The 24,821-nt window shown below is 44.8% G+C and overlaps 1 protein-coding gene across 1 annotated transcript in view; it reads left to right on the top strand.

Moving 5' to 3' along the window:
* Positions 1–24,821, top strand: part of RSRC1 (arginine and serine rich coiled-coil 1) — a 101,814-nt gene that overhangs the window by 3,261 nt on the left and 73,732 nt on the right. The window contains exons 4-5 of the mRNA XM_059855872.1: positions 1,077–1,196; positions 22,136–22,294. Coding sequence (XP_059711855.1) covers positions 1,077–1,196; positions 22,136–22,294 — 279 coding nt within the window. The remainder of the gene's footprint in view (positions 1–1,076; positions 1,197–22,135; positions 22,295–24,821) is intronic.

Below are 24,821 nucleotides of genomic sequence, written 5' to 3'. Positions count from 1 at the left end.
AGCCCTCCCTGGGGTCTCTCCCTGTATTTGGGGTGTTTTGGCAGGGCCAGCCTCACCCCAGCTGTTTTCTGAGCCCTCCCTGGGGTCTGTCCCTGTATTTGGGGTGTTTGGCAGGGCCAGCCTCACCCTGGCTGTGTTTTCTGAGCCCTCCCTGGGGTCTGTCCCTGTCTCTGGGGTGTTTTGGCAGGGCCAGCCTCACCCCAGCTGTTTTCTGGGCCCTCCCTGGGGTCTGTCCCTGTTTTTGGGGTGTTTTGGCAGTGCCAGGCTCACCCTGGCTGTGTTTTTTGAGCCCTCCCTGGGGTCTGTCCCTGTTTCTGGGGTGTTTGGCAGGGCCAGCCTCACCCCAGCTCTGTTTTCTGAGCCCTCCCTGGGGTCTGTCCCTGTTTCTGGGGTGTTTGGCAGTGCCAGGCTCACCCCAGCTGTTTTCTGAGCCCTCCCTGGGGTCTGTCCCTGTATTTGGGGTGTTTTGGCAGTGCCAGGCTCACCCTGGCTGTGTTTTCAGAGCCCTCCCTGGGGTCTGTCCCTGTCTCTGGGGTGTTTGGCAGTGCCAGCCTCACCCCAGCTGTGTTTTCTGAGCCCTCCCTGGGGTCTGTCCCTGTCTTTGGGTGTTTGGCAGGGCCAGGCTCACCCTGGCTGTGTTTTCTGAGCCCTCCCTGGGGTCTGTCCCTGTCTTTGGGTGTTTGGCAGTGCCAGGCTCACCCCGGCTGTGTTTTCTGAGCCCTCCCTGGGGTCTGTCCCTGTATTTGGGGTGTTTTGGCAGGGCCAGGCTCACCCAGCTGTGTTTTCTGAGCCCTCCCTGGGGTCTGTCCCTGTCTCTGGGGTGTTTTGGCAGTGCCAGGCTCACCCTGGCTGTATTTTCTGAGCCCTCCCTGGGGTCTGTCCCTGTCTCTGGGGTGTTTTGGCAGTGCCAGGCTCACCCTGGCTGTATTTCTGAGCCCTCCCTGGGGTCTGTCCCTGTCTCTGGGGTGTTTGGCAGTGCCAGGCTCACCCTGGCTGTATTTTCTGAGCCCTCCCTGGGGTCTGTCCCTGTCTCTGGGGTGTTTGGCAGGGCCAGGCTCACCCCAGCTCTGTTGCAGGCGCAGGCACAGGTCCAGCAGCAGCTCTTCCTACGGCTCCAGGAGGAAGCGCAGCCGCTCCCGGGGCAGAGGCAAATCCTACAGGTCCCAGAGGTCCAGGTCAAAGAGCAGGACCAGGAGGTAAGAGTCTCCCCTAGGGAAAAACAGCAGTGGTATTTTACTGGCAAAACATTACTGGGAAATCCTGCTGGAATTACTGGGCTTGGGAGAAATGGGAATAGTGGCTGCAGGTGGTGGCTCACAGCACAGATCCCTGGAGTTCCTCATTTGGGGTCTCTGCAGTGCTTGCCACACACTAAATCTTTCAGTTGCCCTGGTGAAACAGTTTTGGAGATAAGATATTTATCTTGCTTTTGATTCAAGCAAAAAAACCCCATAAATGGGGTCTTTTGGTGTGATACAATTATTTGGAAATGTCTCATGGTCTTTTTCTGCTTTGGTTCCTGCTTTCCATAATTCCCACACATAACACTGGCTCCCTGAAGTTCAGAATAAACTGATTTTCTCACCTGTGTTCCTCTTGGAAAAGGATGAGTCTTTAGTTATGCAATCTTTTATTAATATTTAAGGATGTCTGCAGTGAAAGTTTGCATGCATTGGTTTGTGACAAACAAATATTTTGCAATTTAAATATTTAAATCTTAACCAGAAGTTGCAAAAGGTATTATAAAATCTGCTTTTCTTCTTTAATTAAAAGATGCTCAGGTTGTGTTTGTGTGTGTTTTTCAATTAAGAGGTTTAGCTGAAGTTTATCCTGGCTACCAGGTTTCCCATTAGCATTTTCTATTGATTTTTAGTTAATTATTGAGTGGATCAGGCAGATCAAAGCTGTTTGGGTCCATATTTAAAATCTCCAGCCAGGTGATTTTGTGTGCCTGCACTAGGAATTTGGTAAACCTTTGGTTTCCAGGAGAGCTGTTGCCTCTAAATGTTGAACAATTGTTGGTGAAAGATGTGAATATTCCCCTTTCTCTCCTCTGTGCTGTGCCATGACTTATTCTCAGCTGTTCCCTGGAAGAGTTCCTCGGACCCTTTATTGCTGCAGTGCCTTTGTAGTAGAAATTTGATTATTTAGAGTTAGAAATAAATCTAGAAATTAAACTGCCTGATCTCTCCTGGAGTATCCCCCCCATCAGAGCTGAGCAGGTATTCCTGTGAATATCCACTTTTTTTTCTTTGCTAAAAAATGAGTTTGAACCCACAGAAATGTGAGAAGAATGAGGTGACAGGGAAGGCTTTTCACATGCTCAATGTTAAAGTGTGATAAACTGATTTAAAATGATTTTTATTATAATAAAACAACATGTAATACATTACAGACCTCATTAGCTGTGGTGTAATGGTCATACAATAATATATAAGAAATATAAATTGCAGCTCTCAGTAGCTGTGGTTTAGTGGTCATCTTTTCCAAGGGATTTGATTTTAATCATGGTTAAAATATATGGAAATTAGGCACCTAAAAACTTGCAAAACCTGGCTACTGCTGGGAAACACTGTGTATTAAATAGTTGAGGTATCAGGTATTTTAGGTATCAGGTATTTTCTGTGTTAAATATTTGGAGTATCAAACATTTCATGTGTGGAATGTACAGCCCTAGAGGGGTAGGGCTGCACATCCCTTCAAATGCTGGTTCTGTTCACACCCACAGAGGGAAAATATTGACCAGTAACATCCCAAATGATGCCACAGGAGTCCAAAAGTTAAAGTTAAACCCAGCAGGACCCATTCCATCCTTTATTGTAATTTTTTCTGAGTCTGCTGTAGTGTGGCACTGAGCAGCTCTGCACTAATCTGATTTTGGAGAGTTAAATCTTGGTTTAGCACAAAGCTGCTACTCCAGGCCTGTGCTTGCCCTGCTTGTCAGTGCTGAGCTCTTTCAGTGGTGCCAAATAATCCCTTTTCTGCCTCAAAATCACCCAACCCAGGGGCTCACCAGCTTTCCAAGGAGTTTAGGATTCCTCAGGCTGGAAAAGAGATTGCGGGAGAGAGAGGGAATGTGATTGAGGTGTAGAAAAAATAAACCTAAAAATGAAAATGATGGGAAAAGGTGGTTCAGGATTGAGGGTTCCCCATCTCTGCCCCACCTGGGGCAGGTGTGACAATGTTTGTCCTGGAAAATGTGTGTGTTTATAGTGCTGGCATGGAATTCTCATGAATTCCAGCTGCGATTCCGAGTTTTTATTTGTTCAGGGTGGCACAGCTTATTTTCCTATGGCTTTTCAAGGGAAATCCTGAAGAAACCACTCATAAATAATTAATAAAAGGCTCCAGAGGAGCTCAGGCAGCCCCTGTGTTCCTGTGGTGAGGAATGGGTTATCCAGGGGAATATTCCTGGGGATCTCCAGCTTCTGCATTGCCAGGGAGGGAGGGAGGAAAAGCTGCTCTCCACCTGGAAAGGGGAGATCAGCCTGGGTTTGTGCCCTCCTGCTGCACCCTCAGAGGACTGTCCCCTTTAGGAGCCCAGAAATGCCTTTTGTAAGGTTTATTTTATTGATTAGGAGTCTGCCTTTAGAAAATGACCTTCCTGTTGGAAGTTAAGGTCTGGCACATGGTCTCTTTAAATGCCTGGAATTGGTTTTGGAGTAAATCATGCAGGTGGCACAGGTTCTGTATCCTGTGACATCTTTGCTTCCCACAATCCTCTTTTAATTTGTTTTTCAAGGTAGTGAAGGTGGTGTTAAAAGTAATGCATTTTTCAATAACTTCTCTAACACAGGTGTTTTATTTGGGCAGGTGATTTACAGATCTCCAGCAGTGCAAAACACTGAGAGAGATCGAGTTTTACTTTGAAAAGCTGGATTTTTATAATGTGTGTAAGATATTTTAAATAGGTGTTGTTTGCAACCTAAACTGATTTCTTGTACTTTATTGGAGAAGAAGACTTGTGCATATTGTGGTTATTTTATTCTAGATGTATTTTTAGGGTGAAAAAAGTGGGACTTCCCTGTATTGCTTGTACTTTTTTTGAGAAGACAAGAAAACTTGTGCATACTATAATTATCCTATTTTAGATACATTTTTAGAGTTAAAAAAGTGGAGCTTCCTAATAATAGTTGTGTTTTATTTGAGAAGATAAAAAAACTTGTATGTGTGCTAGCTGTTTTATTTTAGATGCAGTTTTTAGGGTGAAAAAAGTGGAGCTTCCCAGTAATGGTTGTGTTTGATTTGAGAAGATAAGAAAACTTGTGCATATTATAATTATCCTGTTTGAGATGCATTTTTAAAGTCAAAAAAGTGGAGCTTCCCAGTAGTGGTTGTTTTATTTGAGAAGATAAGAAAACTTGTGCATATTATAATTATCCTGTTTGAGATGCATTTTTAAAGTCAAAAAAGTGGAGCTTCCCAGTAGTGGTTGTTTTATTTGAGAAGATAAGAAAACTTGTGCATATTATAATTATCCTGTTTGAGATGCATTTTTAAAGTCAAGAAAGTGGAGCTTCCCAGTAATGCTATAAATTCCAAGCTGTCCTACAGTGAGGGAGTACAATGCAAATACGACTTAATAAGATCACAAACTGAATTTCAGCAGAAACAACCAAGATTTACATTAAATTAGGAATTTTAAAACCGATTTAGTTTGTTTTACTGAGCATTTGCTTAATAACATTTCGCCTCCTCACAATCTTTTTAAAGGCAATAATTCGTCTGCGAGGCGCAGGCACATCCTCCCGTGGAAAAATTGGAAGCAACAGCTCCCTCTCTGCAGCCAGGCATCCAGAGCTGGGAAGGAATATTTCAGCTCCATGGAATTTAATAAATCATCCCATTTCCTAATTTGATCATATTAGATGCTGATGTGGAAGGAGCATTTCAAATAGCAGCTCCTCATTAATATACATCAGGCTGGGGAATAGCAGGGAATACTTATGGAGGGATGTCACAGTTCCTGTTCCTTAGTTTACTAAGTGGAACAGGTTGATGTGATCCTGGGTGTTATTTGTCACTGTCTTGCTAAAATGGTTTGGGTCGAGTTATGGAGTCCAGGAAGACGGGGCTGATAAATCAAAAGTGGATTGAGTGGACAGCAGGCAGTGATTGATACCGTGACAGGATATGAGGAAAGGAATCTTGATAGGAGCATGCCCGATATTGAATATGAGAAGGAAAATGGCCCTGGAGTATGGATATTATTCAAGGAAATGAGAATAATAATATCATCTTGAAATTATTGCTGGGTGAAGATTAGGGGAGTTCTTATTAGAATATTCTGCCGCCGTGGCTGCTGCAGGATGCTGGGCTGGATGGAGCCCTGGGAATACTGGGAGAGTTTCCCCTGCGATTGTTCTGCCAGTTCAGCACACAGGAAATACTCTGCAGCAGAACTTGCTGCACAAATCTTCTGATTCACGGAGCTTTAAACAGAATTAACCAGAAATGTTGACCTTTCTTCCCTGATTTCAGCCAGTCCTGGAACTGCCTGTGAATATGCAAGTTTGCTTTATTGTCTGCCAAATGGCTTTGGCTCTTCCCATTCTGTTAAACTGCAAACTGCTGCCCTGAAATACCTTTAATGCACTTCAGCTTAAAAATGGACACAAAACCAGCAAGTGCATCTGGAGGTGTTGAAGAAAAAAAGGTTATATGGGAAGTAATCCTGCCTGCAGAGCTGATCCTTGGCAGTGTGGCTGAAGGAGGTGTTGGATCAGGTTTTGCATCATATTTCCTTACCATTCCTCCAGTCTAATTATTTCGTGTTGCAGAGTGTGCAGGTTATTGCATCCAGGGCAGGGGAGCTGCTGCTTAGGGCTGGCTTTGGCGTGGGTTTGGGGGTGCAAAAGCAGCTGCCATTCTCCCAGCAGTGTGAGCTGGAATTAACCTGGGCTCAGCCTGGCATAGTTCTCTGTGTTTAGCAGTTAATTTGTGCTCTCTAAAACCAGAGTCCTCAAGTGCAGTGTGAAAAGAAAGAGTCATTTAATAACTCACAGTAAAACCCCACTGATCAGGCTTTTTTGGGGTCTTTGAGAGTTTCCCTTTTTAATCCCTTCTGAAAAAAAATGCTGTTACATATTTTATTGAAGGGTTGGTTCTGCACAGTTTGTGAGACTTTGTAAAGATGGTATCACTGAATGTTTTGTATTTGTGTTACTGGTACCTGTCTTCAGTTAATCTCCTTTTTTCCATGCAATTATTTGAGTGTGGGATTGAAGTGCTGGAGTCTTTCTACATTAAAACCTGGCCTATCAGACCTCAGAGCTGATAAGAACTAGTGGATCAAGACATAATTTGTAGTAATTTTGTGTCTGTCTGTCCTGCTCAGCGCATGCTGGTGGAGAGCTTTTCATGGATTACAGAGCAGGGGCTTCATTATGAACACTTCAGATGGGATTTCCTCAAGCAGCATTGGCCTAAAAGGAAAATCAAGCTTTTTAGGAGAGAGGAAGTTAAAAGGGATGGATGTTTTGAGTGGACAGCAGATAAATAAAGAGTAAAATTGTGATGGAGAGCTTATGGAGGAACAGGAGATGTAGAGGAGATTTTTGGTTTAAAAAAAAAGAATGGAATGTCTGCAATGGTGGGTAAAGATCCACTGTAGTGGTGTGGAGTTAGAAGAGTCATTTTTAGGGTGTCACTGTGAGAATTTCAGGGTGGTACAGCTGGGGGATTAAAGCTGGTGATGTTCCAGCTGAGAGCAGAGGTCTGGCCGTGGGACTGAGCACTGGCACAGCTGATGGTGGCTGTTCAGGGAGGGTGTGGGACAGAGGGAAGGTGTCTGGGCTGGCCATGCAGCAGCTGTGTCTGCTAGGAGGGAGGCACTGGCACTGGGAGCAGCAGGAGTGGCTCAGAGTGATGGGGCTGGCATGGGACAGGGACAGCCAGGGCCCTTCTGCTGCTGCAGGACACCAGGAGAGCAGGGCTGGGCACACAGGGACAGAGCTGTGCCCTCTGCAGCTGGGAAAACCCTTTGGAAATGCCCAAGGAGGAGTTTTCCAAGGAGAAGCAGACAGGAGCCCTGGCAGAAATCAAGCAGTGCTGTTTAATTAGAACATTGCTTTTGAAATCCCAAGCCATTCCATGCTTCTGTAATTTTATTCTTGTGATTAATTCTTAGGATTGCTTAATTTTTTTGCCTGGTTGTAGCCACTGGAGTTCCTATTCCTTTCAAGTATTGATCTGCATCTTAGGATATTTTTTCCCCTGTCCTTGCTCTTCAAGTTAACCCACTCAGGTGCAATTATGTGAGGAATCTGTGTAAATTTTACATGCTCCTTTCTCTTTCTACTGCTGGCAAAGTTTTAAACCTTTGGTCCATTAGCAAATAGATTTAATTAAGATATTGCAGCATTTCTTTCATGAAACTTCAAATAAAAGCTTGGGGCAGGAGGGTGGAATTGACATCACTGAGTGGGATCCTGCTGGTGGTAGTGTCAGCTCATGTTTATTTTTCCCCCAATAAATCCAACCCTGCAGTTTTTATTGAGGATCTTGGTGCATCCCAGGTTGTATCAGCACCAGCCTCTAAATATATCTTTTCTTTTGTTGCAATAAGTGACCTTTTCAAGAGCAATGATCACTTTGTGTCCGTGGCTGTCCAGGAAAGGCCCAGAGGTGGAGCAGGAGCAGTGAGGATATCCTGGAGCAGCAGGCACTGCTGAGCTCACTGCCCACCCTTAATTGACCACTTTGGGAAATTAAACTTCACAAGGCAGCACCAAGGGCCCTCCAGTTATCAATGGAGGCACAGAGCTGCGAGTGACAGCTGCTTTGATGCTTTTATTGGTATAAAACCAAAAAAAGGAGCCTTAGAAAAGCTCTGAGTGCACAAGTGCAGTTCATTTGGAGCTCAGGCTGGAGTCTGATTGCAGGGAAAGTTGGGTTTGTGCAGCCCAGGTGTTGGGTGCACAAAGTGTGTTTGGAGCAGAGCTCATCATTGCTCCAGAGCCTCTCACTCCTCCCTTTGGGAAAAGGTGTCTTTGCAGGCTGCTGGGGCTTTTTAGTGCTTCAGTTTTCTGTTTGGAAAAGGAGCTCCCCTTAGTGAGGAATTGCCTTTTTGATTTCAGTGTGTCTACATTCTAAACCACTATATATTCTAACATTTTTAAAAAATTCTCTTTTTTCTCTGCTACCAAGGCTCTGGCCATGAAATAGAATCTGTTTTTCCTTTGCTGCAGAGCTCGTGTTTCTCGAGGCAGCCCTGCAAAAGCAGATGTCTTGAGGATGCCCTGGTAATCCAAGACCCTCTTTGCTCTGTAAATTGTTGCTCTTTCCAGGGTTCATTTCTAGGAGTGATTTTCCCACTGTGAAACACAAAATAGTCGAATTTAGTAGTGAAAATTTACTCTTTATTCCCTTCTTTCACTCTTTGTAATTCTGATAATGTATGGCAGGAACAGAATCTGGTTAAAATGATGAAGACAAAAAAAGTGGATTTCTGCCAAAGAAGGGCCATGGAGAGGTTGTGTTGGGTGTGGAGTGACAGAGCAAGGGGGAATCAATTCCCACTGCCAGAGGCAGGGCTGGATGGGATTTTGGGAAGGAATTGTACCCTGGGAGGGTGGGAGGGGCTGGGATGGGATTCCCAGAGCAGCTGGGGCTGCCCCTGGATCCCTGGCAGTGCCCAAGGCTGGGCTGGAGCAGCCTGGGCCAGTGGGAGGTGTCCCTGCCGTGGATGTGGATGAGCTTTAGGGTCCCTCCCCACCCAAAGCATCCCATGATTTCCATAAAGCAGCACCCATGCCCTGGAATCCTTTGCTGTCAGTTTTTTCTGGGATGCCAGGCACTGCTCCTTGGCAGGACGTGGCTGTGGGCAGGGCAGTCCCTGCTGCAGGCAGGGTTTGGGGCCTTGTATCAAACCCTGTCCCATCAAAATCCATTTTCCTGTGGGGTCCAGGCTGTGCCATTCCCAGAGTGTGCTCTGGGAGTGAGACCATGATTAACCTGACTAAAAATCTGCTCTCCTGCCCCTCCCTGGCTGTCCTTTCATCCTTGGTGCTGCTGCTCCTCCCACATCTGAGCTCCCCAGCTTTCCATTTTCCCAGTTTCCCACACTGAGGCTCCCAAAAATTCCAGAGCAAGCTGTAGAGCTGATAATTCCTCTGCTCCTAGTGCAGCTTTATTGGCATCAAACCCCAGCCCTGGCAGAGCCATGGCAAAGCTGCACCTGACTCCAGTGGTTCCAGATGATCCCGAGCTGGGGTGTTCCAGGAAGAAAAGGTTCCCAAAAGAAATGGGATCATTGCAGGCATGTGCAGAGCTTTTGTCCTTTTGCTGTCAGAGTATGGATAATCCTCTGAACAAAATATTTAATGTTAAATATGGGGTGAGGGGAATAAAAAGATGGGAAAACTTGGATTTGTTTGTGCATAGTGTAACTGAAGACAGGTGTCTTGGATATATAATGTATATTTAAAAACTGAAATGTAGAAAGATATGGGAATTTAGTATCTGTACCATAACTGTAACTATAACTAAAATATTTTGATTGTGCTCTTGTAGAATTTTATTTTGAGTCAAAGTTTTCTACAAAATTCTTCCACACAAAGCCCAAAATCCTGGGAATTGTTTCAGTGGGGAATTTCCTTATCCATGGGTATTATTGTTAGGTACTCTCCAGTTGTGTCTTTTATTGGATCATCTCCATGTCTCTTAGGAAGGCAACCTCTCAATGAATTTAAAGGGTCAGGCCATGCTCAGCTCAAAAGACTGATGTAAATTCTGGTTGGAGTTCTGTGCCATGGGTTTATATCCTAGAAATGAAGGCAAGGCCAGCAGTGTGGGTTTTTTATTTGTATTTCTGTATAAGCTCTTAGATATCTGTTTTTCTTCCATGGTTTTTGGTTCTCCTCTATGGAAACATGCAGGGGTAAACTGAATTTTGATAGAATTTAAATTAATCTGTGGCACAGCACTGAAAATCTGTTCCCAGTCTATATCAAAAAGAGATGCTAAAAGTTTTCCTGTTAAAGCTCTGAGCTTCTTGATTGGAGAATGGGTGAAAAAAAAAGCAAAGCCTTTTCCTATTTTTCTCCTATATAGTCTTCTTGAAGTTCTTCCAAATTAGATTTTAAATGCCAATTAGGAGGTTGAATATACTAAAATAAAAGCAAATACAACCAAAATGGCCTCACCTTATGGCTAGTTAGGCTTTTTCTCTCAAAAGCAGAACCTTTGCTCTGAGCATGGCTTTGAGAAAGATATTCAGCTTAATGAACACATTAATTAGAACCATAACTATTTATAAGATAATTAGAAACGAAGCACGGTAAACTGGGCTTTTCCTGCAATTAATGGAGGATTAATTACTGGAGGTAATGAAGTGGATTTTTAAATGCATTAAGGTGAAGTACAGAGATGTGCAAGGCTTTGTGATAGTTGCATAATTATTCCAGGCTGTTTGAGCAGAGCTCCTATGAGCTCGCTAATAAGCATCATTGCATCATTATGTATGCACTTAAAAAGACTTACCACCAAAATGACTGCCTAATTATTTCTAATTGGCAGGACTCTGTGTAGTCATTGAGCTGTTTGTAGCCATTTTAAGGTTCATTTAACTATCCTTGGGGCCATGTGATAGATGGAAAAAAGCTCCTGCTCGGGCTGGCCTTGGCTGGCGCCGTTAATCAGTTTTGGTGGGCTCCGGTTTGAAATGCATTTGCTCCTGCAGAGGTCAAAACCTGAAGTAGTCCAAGCAAAGTTTGGCTTTTTGAAGGCACTTGACTGTATTCATTAGCAATTAGTAAAATAATTGTGTCTGTGGCTGTGTTTGGATTTCTGTCGGGCCGCGCGTGCTTTCATCACCCGCCCTTCTCACGGCACATCGGCTTCCCAGGAATCCAGACCTTCTTCCCAGAGCCCCTTTCAGCAGCTCCAGGGCTGTGCCATATGTTCAGCTGCAGCACCTTTCTTTGGTCATTTGTTCCTGAACCAGCTCCCAGCACTTCACCACCAGCAGCTCCTGGTTCCCAGGTGGAATTTGTACCTTGGACAATGCCGGGAGCCTCCGAGGAGCTGGGACTGAGCACTGGGAGAGGGAGCCAGGAGCAGGCAAACCCTGCTGTTCCCCAGGGTTTGGCAGTCTGGGCATCCATGCCCAGGCTGCTGACAGCTCTGATATCCAAGGGCATCTCCCAGCAGCAGGAATAATCCCAGATCTGTGTTGGGTCACTGCAGCCAGCAATCATTCCATTGGAAATGTCGTGGCTGGAAACCCTCTCCTGTTTGGAGAGGGTGGGATCAGTCTGGAGGGGTTTTATCTGCCCAGCTCTGTGGGGCTGGAGGTGAGATCCTGTTAGGAGAGTGCCTGGGAAGGTCCTGGGTGTAATCACAGCCACCTGCAGGGCACTGTGAGCTCCAGGAGCCACTCGTGCAGCTCAGGGCAGCACTGGCAGCCAACTGCAGCCCGAGGAAAGCAAGGTCAGCAGTGGCATTTGGGCACAAAAAATGGGCTTTGGGAATGTAGTGCTAATGCAGAACTCAAACAATTGTTGTGGCTCAAGTGTGAGGTTGATTAAAAAGAGTTATGAATTAGAAAACAACCAAAATGTCATTTATTCATCAGATATTGGTTCAAATAACAGATAAAGGATTAAAGCAAGTGCATTGTGGCAGTGTAAACAGAAATAAAAACAAATCCTCAAGGAAAACTGCAGAATTGTTTCAGTTTTTTTAAAAACTGGTTTAATTGTGAGATTTCTCTAAGGGTAATATTTTGATTACTCTGTAAGCAAATATTCCTTACAGAAAAATGATGTAAAATAGAAACAGCCTTTCTTATTCATTAGGAATTTTATTTTACGGAGTCCCATCAAATTTGTGGTGATGGAAATTGCTCAGTAGATGATCAGAACTAGGAAATGCATTTTAGAGTGAAACTACAGCTTTAATTACATCTGTATAATATGGAAAATAGGAAATGAAATTAAATTAGGCTTTCAGTGAAAATGGTAGCCCCTTCCTCAGAGGGTGATGGTGGGAGGATGGGTTGGCTGAAAGGGGCATTGGAGATGTGAATGTTGGGGGTCAGGGAGCAGGACAAAGCCAGAGCTGGAGCATTCTGGTGGCTCTAAATGACCTGAATTCTGGGGTGTTCCCTCACTTCAGCCACATGGAAGGATGGAATTCTCTCAATAATCCACTGAAGTCTTGGCCTTGCTCAGAGCATCACTCCTGGGTGGAGCTGGAGGTGGGGGAACAAAGCCTTGGGGTTTGTGCTGTCCCAGCTCTGGGGTTGAAGGGTTGTTGGGGTGGTTTCACTCACCCAGGGAAGGGTGGCACCCCCATGGCCTCTGGTCACTCAGTGCCCCTCAGGTGATGGGGACAGGGAAGGGCTGGCTGGGATGGAGCTCTTTGCCCTCTGCAGCATCCAGGAGGGTCCAGAACAGAAGTGCCAGAGACTTGGAGCTTGGTCAGCAGCAGGAAGCAGCAAGTGAGGGAGAAGAAGCTGGAGAAATGTGAAAAATGTGTCAGTAAAAACCCCAAAATACACAGCAGTAACACCTGGGGGTACCAGTGACTCCCAGAGGGGTGTCAGACACTTTTCCCTTGGTTTGTACATTGGTAACTCAATAAAAGTTACACATTTCAGTTCTAAAATCCCATTGTGTTCCCCTTCCCTCCTCTCCAGCATCCCCAGGATGGTGTTAATGGTGTGAATTACCACCTTGGTGGTGTGAACCTTCCCAGAGCTGTGGGGACAGAATTGTGGAAGGTTTTGAGTGACACCACAGGTTCTGGTTTATTTTTGGAATTTATTTTTGGAATTCCTCAGCTGCCTGGTTTGGGTAATATGGAAATAATTCATTTTTCATTTTAATTCTTGCCTTGAGGTCTGGAAATGCAGGTGAGTGTGGTCCATGAGAGCTGCAGAGTCAGGAGCCTGTCTCTCTTTCCTGGGTTTGCTGAGGCTTTGTGAGCTTCTTGTGTGTTTGAAACAAAAAGCAGAGCTTGGAAGGAAGTTCCATGAGACCCTTTTTTTAACAAAACCTAGCTATGTAGCAATCACATCATAATTCACCTTTATTCCCCATTTAAATCAGCACTGACACCAACCAGTTTGTGCTCAGCATCATCAGCTGACCAGAACAGTCAGAACTCATTCTGAAATACAATAATTAAGTACTTCTGTTGCTTTATGTATTTTTTAAAAACAATCCAGATTTTGTTGTTTCTCTCTTTCTGATGTGATTTATTTGACAATATTTTATGTAACTATTCCATGAGGAAAACACCAATTTTTAGAAGAGTAAATGAAATATTGGGAGTTTCTTCCCTGGAGTTTTTAATGAGCCATGAGAATTGGGCTTTGGGAGGGACAGGACAGGTTAGAGGGGATAACTCCCAGCAAAGGAGATTTTGGGGCTGAGAAAGGTGGCAGCTCCTGCTCCTCAGCAGTCTGCAGGAATGGAGCTGTGCACTTTTCATCCAGGAATATTGAAAACAGCCCCTGCCTTCCTCTGTCTGCTGTGTTTGCTACATGCAAAATATTTGAAGGGAGATGCATCCAGCTTGCATGGAAAAGAGGAAAATATCCCTGTGGTTATAGAGTGTGCACTGGAAAATGGACAATAAATATCCAAACTATTTGTTATGTTGTCCCTCCACAAGGTTTTGAGTGGGTGTGTGAAATATTTTTGTTCCTCTTGTGTGTTTCTAAAGCCTTTTCATGACTTAATTTTTGGAGTTCAGGTATAGCAATTTTAATTTAAAATGTTAAGTTTATTTTGTTTTTATTTTGGGAAAATGAGGTATTCTAAAAATGTTTCTGTATTCTTCCTAAACATGTGGTGGTGAAAAGTACAGGTGGAATACCTTCAATTTTTTTACATCTCATAAAATTTAAGCCTCAACCTGTCTGGTTATCACTGAATTAAAGAAAAAAAATTGCCTTTTTTAAAAGCTGTGAGCACAGAGAATGGGTTCATTTGTTTTACTCAGGAAAAGGCAGAGACACAGCTTTTCATCCAGGTGTGATTATTTGTGTTGCTTGTGGTCTTTATGAATCAGTCAGTCTCAATATTCCCAGTCTTCTAAATCAGGTATTTATTTCTAGGAAATGCTTTAATCCTGTCTTTAAGCAGATTTTTTCTTTGCCTTTTTAAAGTGTTGCAGTGTTGAAGAATGAGGAATATTCAGGTTTTTTTTCCCTGTTGTTTCAATTTTGGCTCCGTGCTGGTGGCACTTTGAGATCTCAGTTGCCAGTGCTGGTGCTGCATCACCTAAATTGGGATTTTTTGGGGTTATTTTGTAGTTTCTGAGAGCAGGTGGTGTCCTGGTGTGTAAGCTGATTTCCAGTTTCTGTTTAGGTAATTCCCTTCAGCTGTCTAATATCACTTTGGGGATGTAAGGACACACAGATATTACAGAGTCTTTAAGCTCAGCCCATCACTGGGGCCTCAGTCTTGGAGGTTTTATGATCCCAAAACCTGAACTTTGGGTTTGTCCCAGCCAGACAGAGGAGCAGTGTTTACCTGTAATTAATCTGAGCTGAGGCACGGGGGAAGTGGAAAATCTCAACCTGAAAATCTCTCCTGTCTGTCCCTTAACATTTTACCATAATATCAGAGGTGTTGTCAAATTTACAACAAATAATTGCCTGGCTGGTGATTCCATCTGGAGAATGGATTGGAGCCTTTTCCATGCTCTGGGATCCATCCAGGGCAGATGCAGAGGCACTAATGCCTGCCCAGGCAGAGAGGGATCATCTGGGCTGTTTGTCCAGGGTCCTGCAGGAAGCTGCACCTTTGTTTTTTCAAATAGATTCCAGCTGCTTGGAGAAGGGAATGGCTCCACGTGCTTGTAGGAGTTAATTACAGGGGCTGATGGATCTGCTTGCTGATAGAACATGGGGCTTGTTTGTTCTGTGCAATTCAAGTTTCCCCATTTTTTTTGGAGAAAATAAAAAATGTCTTTCCTCCAGGATTGCAGCATTTAAACTTTCATTCAGCCCATTTTTTTCCTGGTTGCTTTTCCTCAGCCTAAGCAGGGGCAGCTCTGGGGTTTGCTTGGGAGAGGAAGGAATTTCCTTGCTGGTGTCTGTGTGGCAAATGAGCAACTGTTGTGTTTTTCCTCACCTCGTGCTTTAAACTTTCTGTACTTTGTATTTTTTGTATTAAAAACAAGTTGGGTATTCTCAACTCTATTGAGCATTTTTTTTGTTTTGTTTTCAGATTATTGGAATGATATTTACTTCCCTTATCAACATCAACTTTGGTTTTATATGGGAATTTTTATCTAATGTACCTGCAGCTGGGTATTGCACCCTTTTTTTTTTTTTTTAAGGTGTATGTGAGGTTTTTGCCATTGAATTCCAAGACTGCTTTGAATGAGAGAGGACAGGGAATGTGAGGGACTTCTGGCTGTTTGTTTAATTGGACAATGTGCCAGTTTCTGTATTAACTTTGGTTTCCTTATTATTTTATTCCCTAAAGATTATTAGAATTCAATTCCAGATTTTAGTGCTCAGTCATGGCATGGCTACAGGAATATAGGGTTAGAAAAAAGTCCTGCTTTGGGACACACACTGAGCAGAGGTGAGGGAAGTTCATGCCAGGTGAAACCAGATGGGTTCTTATCTGATGATCTTAATTTGAGGTTGAATTTTAGGAAGGAGTCTTTAAGCAGATTGGCAAAGGAAATAAATGGTTTGTCTCCCTGCTTGGGTAGCAGCAGTTCAATCTGTGATCTCTCTCAGATAACACCCAGTAAAGTCTATTTTTGGTTTTAGTTTGGCTTTGAGGGGTTCATTGAGGTGCTCCTGCAGCTGCCAGGACCTGGTGGGCTTCTCTCCCATGGCCCTTTCCTCAGGGAGGGAGCTGTGCCTGGATCCCAGGGGATGCTCAGGGAGCTGTGCCTGGATCCCAGGGGATGCTCAGGGAGCTGTGCCTGGATCCCAGGGGATGCTCAGGGAGCTGTGCCTGGATCCCAGGGGATGCTCAGGGAGCTGTGCCTGGATCCCAGGGGATGCTCAGGGAGCTGTGCCTGGATCCCAGGGGCTGTGCAGGTTCTGGGCACAGCCCTGTGGCCCTGAGGCTCGTTGAGGGAGCTGGATGTGTTTGGGGTTGTTCTCCTCCTCCCAGCTGATCTCCCGTGGGTTTTCCAGCACCTCACTGGTGTCCAGGCCATGCTGGATGTCCTTCCCAAGGACTCCTTAGGACAAGCAAGGCTTTGTGGCAGAGGAGGCACCTTCATCCCCCTTGGAATCCAGAGCAGGAGGTTCTCCAGGAGTCTGGAGAACTCAACCTGTGTCAAACCAGCTGCTTGAGAATTCCAGCAGTGTCCCATCCCTGGGTTCTTCTCTCCAGCTGCATCCCTGTCCTCTCCCTGCTGCCTTCCCAGTAACTCCATCTTTTCACAATTACAGTTGTGGGAATTTTACCTCCTCAAGTGTTTGATCATGTGGTTACCATGATTTAAAAGTGCAGAGGTGCTGGGCTGAGTGGGTGCTGGTGTTTGGGGAGTGCATTTCCTCAGCTCTGCATTTGGCATAATTTGCCACACAAAGACACCAGCAAGGGAATTTTTCCTCTCCCAGCCAAATCCCAGAGCTGTCACTGCACAGGCTGAGGAAAAAGGAACCAGGAAGAAATGGGCTCAATGAAAGTTCAGTGTTGCAGTCCTGGAGGAAAGACATTTTACGTCATCTCCAAAAAAGCTTGTGGCTGTCCCAGTTCTTGTTTTTATTTCATCCTGCTTTTCTCTGGCACTGTGGATGCTACTTTTTTAAATCTTATATATTCCCTTATTCTGAAATATATTTTATCATTTTCTAACTGTCCAAACTGCTGGTTTGGAACAACTTTTCCCTCTTTGCATCAGTCTCATTTCAGGTTGGAACTCTGACTCTGCTGCTGCCTACTTTTGTTATCACTTGCCTTACATTGAACAGTAAATTGTTAAAAATTACTCTTATCATATGTATTAGCTGTATTTAACTTCCTCAAAGACATGCTTTTTAAAATTGCACTCTAATAACAACCTGCAATGTTTTCTAGAGGCAGCTACATTTGGATTAAATATACATCTTTAATAATTTCTGCATCTGAATGGCTGCAATTGATACCTGAGATTATTTTACCTTTCCAACAACTCGTACCATGATTTTTTTTTTTTTCCTGGTGGTGAAGTTGAGTTAAACAAGGACCTTTCTCTTAATATGCTTTGAAAGAGAACATGGCATTTTGCTGCAATTACCTGTGTGTTTGCACTCTGGCTTTATTAGCAGTCTGAGCAGCCAGGCTGGATGCAGTGCAGTTGTTCCATTGTTCTGGCCCAGCCCTTGGATTTATGGCTGGAGTATTAAAGAGCCCTGGATTTGTTGGCTTTTGTTTGTGGCCATTGAGCTAAAAATAATCTAATAAGGCTTGTGTCAGGTGAGAGATGCTGAGAAGAATTCCAGGGGAGAAGTTGACATCTCAGCACCCTTCTTTGGAGTGGGGGGTGCTCTTTGCCAAGATTATTGGTGCAAAAATTGATGTTTCCTGGGCGAGCTGAAAGAGAAGAAAACAAACCCTGTCTTGGTTTTGGGCTCCAGTTCCTCTTTCCATTTAAAAAAGTCTCTCTTTTGCAGTTGTAACCTTTTGAAGAGATTAGATTGGACCTCTAAGATAGAGTTCAGTGCTTTAGTGCAATATAATTGGGGAAATACTAAACGCCACTGACCTCATTTCCTTTAGAACAATGAGAATTAATAGTTGCACGTTTTATTAGGCTGATATTCCAGATGTAGTGTACATTTAATTAAGTGTAGTTTCCTTTTGGTTATGGTATGTGGCTCTGCTTTTTGTCGCAAATTCTTTCTAGTTTTACAGTTTTCCACATGTTTTCTTTCACCATTTATGATTTTTTCAAAGCGGGGCTATAAGGATTTAAATCACTTTAGCATGCAGCAAAACAGTTCCCATTCAAACAATAAACGCCATTTTAAAAAGCCTTTAGATCTTCTGTCACTTCATAAATATAAATGTATAAAAACATTATGCAGTTGTAGTGCCCACCTGCTAATTAAATGCAGATTTCCTCAAACTTGTTTTAAAATCCGCTTATTTGTTTCAACTCGGTCTCTGCTCAGAATGCATATGGCCCTTGTGAAACTAATTATGCTTATGGAGCAGCTGTTAAATTTAGTGCAACTAATTTTATCCAATATTTTACATTTTAATTGATTACCTGTGAAGAAATTAGCAAATTAACACTTATTGTGCAGTAACTGAATGGGCTTTTATGGAGACTCTCAGTTTTCACAAGCGGCCCGAGCGCTGATGGAATAAAGCCATTTCTTAGGGCTGGAGATGGGGACCTTATTGGTGAGCCTTGATTGTCTGGGGTGAGAATTTAGGGATCCCGAGTGATGCCAAGCATCTGTGTGTTCTGCAACGAAGACATGAAAAGCAGATTGGAAAGTAATGGCTTTTCACAGAATTTTGGGAACATATGGGCTTATCTGGATCTAAGAACCCTTTGAAGATCTTTGAACTTGACTAAATGACTTAACCTTTGGCATGGTGGGTGGGTGTTTTGGGTGTTGGTGGGGGGGAAGGGGATCCATGCTGGAAATCTCCTCTACAGCTTCATTTTCTGGTTGGTTTTTCTTTTTTTCCTCTGGTACTTCCGTAATTTGAACATTTGGGGTCTTGCTTTAATGGGACTAATTGTGATTCTTGTTGTTTTTCAACAGCAGATAAAATGGGAAATCTGTCTTCTCTGCCAGATCTGTGTCCTTTTGTTGTGGTTTGGTGATGAGCTGGGGACACAGATGACTTTTGGGAGCTCCATTTCAGGAGGTTTTATCTTGATTTCCTGTCCTGTAGATCTTGCAAGATACTTTAATAGGAATTAAGGAACAGTAGGGAGAGACTCTCCCCATGGCCATGGGGTGTTGGGACGAGTGGGAATGGCCTGAAGCTGCTGGAGGGGAGGTTTGGATGGGATACTGGGGAGGAATTCATCCCTGTGAGGGTGGTGGGACACTGGGGGACAGGGAAGCTGTGCCATGGCAGGGACACCCTGCACTGCCCCAGGGAGCTCCAGTCCTGGCCTTGGACACCGCCAGGGAAGGGGAAGTTGGATGCAAGAACTCTTGTAAGTTTGAAAAGCTGTTTCCTGTATGTAAATGTCACCTGCCACCAGTTCTGCACAGAGCTGGGAATGAGCAGAAATGCAGGAACTAAGCATCCAGCCTGCCTGAGCTGAATTTGGTGTTTGCACCTGCAAAAGGTAGAGCTGACCTCCAGTTCAGATTTGAGCTGAGAAACTGGAGTTCTTGAGTAATAAATAGTTGAGAGTCCTGTTGTTCCTGGTGGAGGACTGTGCCATTAAGTGAGGAGAGGCCCTGCATCAATTAAAGGTGATTTGTGTTGCTGCAGGGCTTTGTTTGTTTTGTTGTTTGGGATTTATTTTCTGTTTTGAACTTACCTGCAGAGTTCTGAGAAGCCAGGGTTACCTGGGAGTAGTGGATTTAGGGCAGTGCTCTATAAGTCTGTGCTGCCTCATCTTGATGTTGGTAAAAAGAGTGTCTCTGTGCCAAACAAAAATTAGATTTATTATCCAGAATTCTCCCTCAAGTCAAAATTTCCTCTGCCTGAGGAGTAAGGATGGATGGATGGACACTTTGACATTTGTGATGACACACTAAAAATCCATTTTGAGCCAGCAAATGCTCTCCAGTTAAGCATCCAGCACTGCAGTGGTAATTTGATCTATTTATTAGTGTTAATAGAGTGACCAGGATGGGAGAGCTGCTGTTGGAAGGTACCAGCTGCTGAAACAGGAACCCAGCCCTGACCTCTGGAGCTGCTCCTGGCAGCAACAGGGACCTGAACTCCCCTGTGCTGGACAAACTCCAGAAATGTGATTTATAGCCTCATCTGGATGCAGGATTTTCTTTTGCTTAGTCTGTTGTTGAGTTTTATTAAGCAGTTGTTGTTTCATAAAAGGAGGGATTTTGTCTGTGTGATTTGGCTTTTAAAGGCCTCGGGAGTTTTGCACTCCAAGAGGTGCTAAAGGAACTCTTAATGCTGTTTTTAAAATTTCCCCATTTCCCTCAGTACTTCGTGGAGCTTTTCCATGAGGTGCCATCAGAACTTTGATGGGAATCATGGAATTGTAGAGTCCTGGGGTGGTTGGGTTGGGAAGAACCTTGAGGCCCATCTCACTCCATCCCCTGCCCTGGAGGGACACATTCCAAAGGTCAGGGTGCTCGGGGAGGAGGAAAACTTGACCTGATTTTTCCCAAATCTCCCTGGTCCACTCAGGTAGTGTTTATCTGTGACAAATTTTTAAATAAGACTTAGAAAATCTTCTACAAGAAATTCAGGAATAATGAAATAATTTGGGACGCACAAAGAACCATCCCTGAACTTCTGGATCTTTTTTCCATTTTTGTTAATGGATGAATCCTGCTTTATGTGTTTTAAGTTCTTTTGCATCTCTTTGCAGAGCAGGAGCCAAGTTTTCTTTTTCACTTCTTTTGCTAAATTGTCAGTTGAAAGGTGTTAAATTGTGACATGTGCTACATTGTTAAATGTATTTATTAAAAGTGTTGAAATGAAACAATATAACTATAACAAGGCTGAGGTGCAGTGCTGGTGAGAAATGGCTGATGGGTTGTTCTGATGGTGAAATTTTGTGACTGTGAAGTTACAGTAGGATCTCTGAGATTTTCACTCTAGACCTTTAAGGCATTTGTAAAAGTGTTTGTATTCAGGGCTGAGTAGCCAAAAGCTTCTAAAACGTGGAACTGAAACCCTTGGTAGCAAACTAGGCCTGCTGATGTCTGACTTCACTCACTGTGGTTTTTGGAGAAAAAAATATCTGGATGTCTCTGTGGAGGAAGGCAGAGGAATTGGTGGTATTCTGATAGACTAATTTGGTATTTTACACTTTGGGGATCCTTTCTGTCTGCCTAGAAGCAGCCTCTCCTTTCTCTGGTGAAGGAGAACCTTCCTTCCCTATTTGGGTGCTTCCCACAAGAGTTTTGGTGCCTCCCCTTCTGCTGGTTTAGATAATACAATAGATGCTGTAAAAGATTTAACCTGTTTTAATCAGAATCTCTTCCCCAGTTACTTTGGGGTCATTTTTTCCTGTCAGTCTACCTGATGCCTTAAGTTTAGTGTTTATATTTCCCAGATTCTGCACTGCACTCTGACAGTGTGTGACCCTGCACCCCTCACCAGAGCCAGCAGCTCTCCTGACAGCCCAGGCACACAGAACAATCCCTGCCCAGCCCCAGGGTGACCCTGCACCCCTCACCAGAGCCAGCAGCTCTCCTCACAGCCCAGGCACACAGAACAATCCCTGCCCAGCCCCAGGGTGACCCTGCAGCCCTCACCAGAGCCAGCAGCTCTCCTCACAGCCCAGGCACACAGAACAATCCCTGCCCAGCCCCAGGGTGACCCTGCAGCCCTCACCAGAGCCAGCAGCTCTCCTCACAGCCCAGGCACACAGAACAATCCCTGCCCAGCCCCGGGGTGACACTGCACCCCTCACCAGAGCCAGCAGCTCTCCTCACAGCCCAGGCACACAGAACAATCCCTGCCCAGCCCCAGAGCCAAGGACAGCGCTGCAGCTCCAGCCCAGAGAGTGCAAACAGCAGGCATGGAGGAGAGCAGCTGGGAGGGTGGGACTGCAGAGCCTGGGGCTGGAACTGGACAGTGAACCCAGCGTGGGAAGGGACCAAACCTTCTGAAAGGGTGAGAACTCCTGACTCAGAGCCCATCTTGGGGGTATCCCTGCCCAGGCTCTTGCACTGCCCAAAGTGGATCCTTTGAGGTATTTCAATAAATCCCTGCTTGATTCCTTTAACTCTGCCCAGCCTCTGTTCCAGGTGCCCTCTCTGGGCATCAGAGTCACCATCTGCAGGCCAGGGCTGTCCAGCTCTTGTAGGAGCAGGGCTTGCCCTTGCTGTGCCAGAAATTCTTCTCCACCTGATGTCTCTGGTTGTGCAGGTGGCGGGCGCAGCAGTGAGAGGTTTGGCCACAGAAGAGCCCCCAGCAGGTCCCTGTGTTACTTCAAACTAACTCTTTCATCTGCAGGCCAGGGCTGTCCAGCTCTCACAGGAGCAGGGCTTGCCCTGGCTGTGCCCCGAGTGCCTCAGCTGTGTCAGTGTGTCTGTCTGTGCGTGCAGGTCGCGGCAGCGCTCCTACAGCCGCAGCAGCGAGAGGTCCGGCCACAGGAGAACCCCCAGCGGGTCCCGGGAGCGCCGCAGGGCCAGGGACAAGGACAGGGACAAAGCCAAGGACAAGGGCAAAGGGAAGGAGAAGGAGATGCACGGCGCCAAGGCTGGGTGAGTGAACAGCAGATGATGGAGCTGGAGCAAAGCCGGGCAGCAGCGCCCTGTCCTTTGACTCTTGTGATGATTGTCCTTTACTTTAAATTGTATTTTGTATAAACTAAGGTAATGTAAGTTCAGAATATTTGAAAGGAGATTTATTCAGGTTATTTGGAGGGTGGTTGGTAGGGTTTTACAGTTCTGCAATGTTTCACACAGTCATGGTTTAATTTTCCACCCTTGCCCTCCCCTCTTGGTTTCAGGTGGGTTAAAGAGCTTTCTGCAGTTTGTTAATATAAACATCATTCCCATCTGTAATAGCCATGATTTAGGGGGGAAATGAGGAATATTGGAAAGCATGAGGGCTTCTTCCTAGGAGAGGATGGGTTTCACTGTTCACACACACCTACACCTCCTCCCAGTGGCAGAAGTTCCTGCTGGGCTTTGGTTGAGGCTCAGAAATGCAGTTCCAGCACAAGCCTTGCTCTGGGTGAACAATGGGAACCCTTAGAGCCTGCTGTCAGTGCAGTTTCTGCTTGGAAAAACTTGGGTTGTTGATGACAGACTGTAGGAAAGGCAATGTGATTTTTTGCATTTTATGTAATTTATGTAATTCCTTCTGCTTTAAACATCAGGCTCCTGTGCAGCCTTTCCTGGGCTGTTGGTCTTTTCCTTCTTTGTCTGATCCCCTCCAAAAAAAAACTGCTGAGTTGTCACTTCATGTCCTTCCCTTGGGTGGATTTCCACTGAAAAATGCTCCTGGGGAATTTCTAGGGCAGCATCTTCCACCCACATGTGGCCTTCTGTTGGCTTCTGGAATTCTCCCTTTGTTCCCTGCAGCAGCAGGAAAATTCCTGGTGAAGTTGGATCCGGTTTGGATTCTCCAAGCAGATTTAATTTCTAGACCCAGAGTCTGGAAAGTCTCATTGTTCTACAGAGCCCTTCCAGAACCTCCAGCATCAGGGGATCTGTAGTGGAAACAATCCTGTGGCCTCAGTATTTGAGCAGATCCTTCCTCAAAGGCACCTCAAGGACCAGGTCTGGTTCCCAGTTTAAATTCATGGCTGTTTGCAATGTATTTATTCAAAATAGCTGCTTTGGAGCTGTAATGAGGATCAGCCTGAAGCCAGATTGTGGGAAGAAGGGACATAAATTCTCAGGTGCTGCTTGACTTTATAGTTTAACTTTGCATAAAAGGAGGTATTTCAGCTTGGCAGCACTGCAGCTTATCTGAGAGATGCTGTATATTTGGGGCTTTACTGCTCCTCTAAAGCACAGAAGCAAAATGCTTTTTTTCCCACTAATTAAGCAGCAAATTTGTTTGTGGCTCCTGTGAACCCTAATGATGATTTTCTGTCCTTGGCTTGGCTGTGTTTGTAGATGTGAGGGGGAAAGGTCTGTGCTTGGGGTTTTTTTGGGGCAGCTTTAGATTCTTTCAAGGGAGATCTTGTCTCAGTAAACGTCTCAAGAGAAATTTCAAAAGTAAAAAACGAAAATTATTTTTAAGAAGAGTGTTCTGGGCATTGTCCTTTGGCATTCCCCATTTCAGTGATGATTCCCTAACGCTGAGCACTGAATTTCTGCAGTGCTGGAGAAGTGCCAGCTGCTCATGAGCTGGGCTGTGAAACAGCTCAGCTCTTCTCCTCTTACACCCTGCAATGTTTTAAGGGATGTTCCCCTTGTCCAGCCATTACAGAGGGAAATCCTGCAGCAGCTGCTGGGAGTGTGGGCTGGGAGCTCCAGGGAGTTCCCTCCAGCCCCAAATCCCACGTTTAGACCAGCAACATCTACATGCAGGAAGCCTTCAGCTGTCCAAGTCTGCAGAAGTGAGGGGTTTTACAGCCCTACAATGTTTTCCCACTATTTTTTGTACTAATCAAAGCATCACATTCATCTTTTATTTATGCTTTTTGAAATTCACTTGTTTTAAAACAACCTGCATGCATGTCTTCATTGACCTGGTTGGGTGTGCTGTTGAATTTTGATGTTTCAAGTCTCGATCAGCTTCAGAACATGCAAATTCTGTTGTTCTGAGATGTGTTTTTCATAAGGCTCCTTGCTCCTTGTTAAATTGGGGGGACAAGCTACTAAAAGCTTATTAGTTTTAAATAACTTTTCCTAGATTTATGGGTCTCATCGTTGCTTGTGTACCAGTGGAATTTGGGATTACTTCTCCAAGTGATTTTGACATTTTTAATGGCATAAATGAAGAGCAGCTTCTCAGTTGTTAAGAGAAAAGAAGTGGTGAACCATTAATCAAACCTGAGCACTGGTTTAATTGCTGATCCTTAATAAGGTTATTGGTATGTTTGGGCATTCATGGTTTCACAGCTTCCTAAATAGTTGGACAGATCCCAGAATCCTGGAATGGTCTGGGCTGGACAGACCTTAAATCCCATCTCATTCCAGCTCCTGCCATGGGCAGGGACACCTTCCATGGACCAGAATGCTCCAGGTGGCCTTGGGTCCTGCCAGGGATCCAGGGGCAGCCACAGCTGCTCTGGGCACCTGTGCCAGGGCCTGCCCACCCTCCCAGGGAACA

Source organism: Haemorhous mexicanus, chromosome 10, assembly GCF_027477595.1.
Source record: "Haemorhous mexicanus isolate bHaeMex1 chromosome 10, bHaeMex1.pri, whole genome shotgun sequence".
Taxonomy (NCBI): domain Eukaryota; kingdom Metazoa; phylum Chordata; class Aves; order Passeriformes; family Fringillidae; genus Haemorhous; species Haemorhous mexicanus.
The sequence above is the reverse complement of the archived record's forward strand: the minus strand, read 5'-3'. Positions and strand labels throughout refer to the sequence as shown.